This window comes from Borostomias antarcticus (assembly GCF_949987555.1).
Source record: "Borostomias antarcticus genome assembly, contig: scaffold_65, whole genome shotgun sequence".
Taxonomy (NCBI): Eukaryota; Metazoa; Chordata; class Actinopteri; order Stomiiformes; family Stomiidae; genus Borostomias; species Borostomias antarcticus.
In genome coordinates this window covers 865,001-865,648 of record NW_028176587.1, presented here as the reverse complement: position 1 = coordinate 865,648, position 648 = coordinate 865,001, and the positions used below count along the sequence as shown (strand labels likewise).

General features: G+C 56.6%; 1 protein-coding gene across 1 annotated transcript in view; it reads left to right on the top strand.

Annotated features, from left to right (window-relative positions):
- Positions 1 to 617: 617 nt before the first annotated feature.
- The window catches only part of LOC311328292 (histone-lysine N-methyltransferase PRDM9-like), a gene marked incomplete at its 3' end in the record, with an annotated part of 50,524 nt that continues 50,493 nt past the window's right edge, over positions 618 to 648 (top strand). Inside the window, exon 1 of the mRNA XM_084462280.1 lies at positions 618 to 648. This exon is cut by the window's right edge and continues 54 nt beyond it. Coding sequence (XP_084318406.1) covers positions 627 to 648 — 22 coding nt within the window. The 5' untranslated portion in view covers positions 618 to 626.

Sequence of the window (648 nt, the reverse complement as noted above, 5' to 3'; positions counted from 1 at the left end):
TCTCTCTCCTCCCCATCTCTCTCTATCCTCCATCTCTCCTCCTCTCTTTCCTCCTCCATCTCTCTCCTCCATCTCTCTCCTCCTCCATCTCTCTCTCCTCCTCTCTTTCCTCCTCCATCTCTCTCTCCTCCATCTCTCTCCTCCTCCATCTCTCTCCTCCTCCATCTCTCTCCTCCTCCATCTCTCTCCTCCCCATCTCTCTCCTCCTCCATCTCTCTCCTCCCCATCTCTCTCCTCCTCCATCTCTCTCTCCTCCCCCTCCCTCTCCTCCATCTCTCTCTCCTCCTCTCTTTCCTCCTCCATCTCTCTCTCCTCCTCTCTTTCCTCCTCCATCTCTCTCTCCTCCTCTCTTTCCTCCTCCATCTCTCTCTCCTCCCCATCTCTCTCCTCCTCCATCTCTCTCTCCTCCATCTCTCTCCTCCTCCATCTCTCTCCTCCTCCATCTCTCTCTCCTCCATCTCTCTCCTCCTCCATCTCTCTCCTCTTCCATCTCTCTCCTCCTCCATCTCTCTCCTCCTCCATCTCTCTCCTCCTCCATCTCTCTCTCCTCCCCCTCCCTCTCCTCCCTGTGTGTTGCAGGTCTGTAGTCGACAGCCCCAGCCTTCATGCATCGAGGTGGATCCAAGATGGCGGACCTGCCCCCCCTTC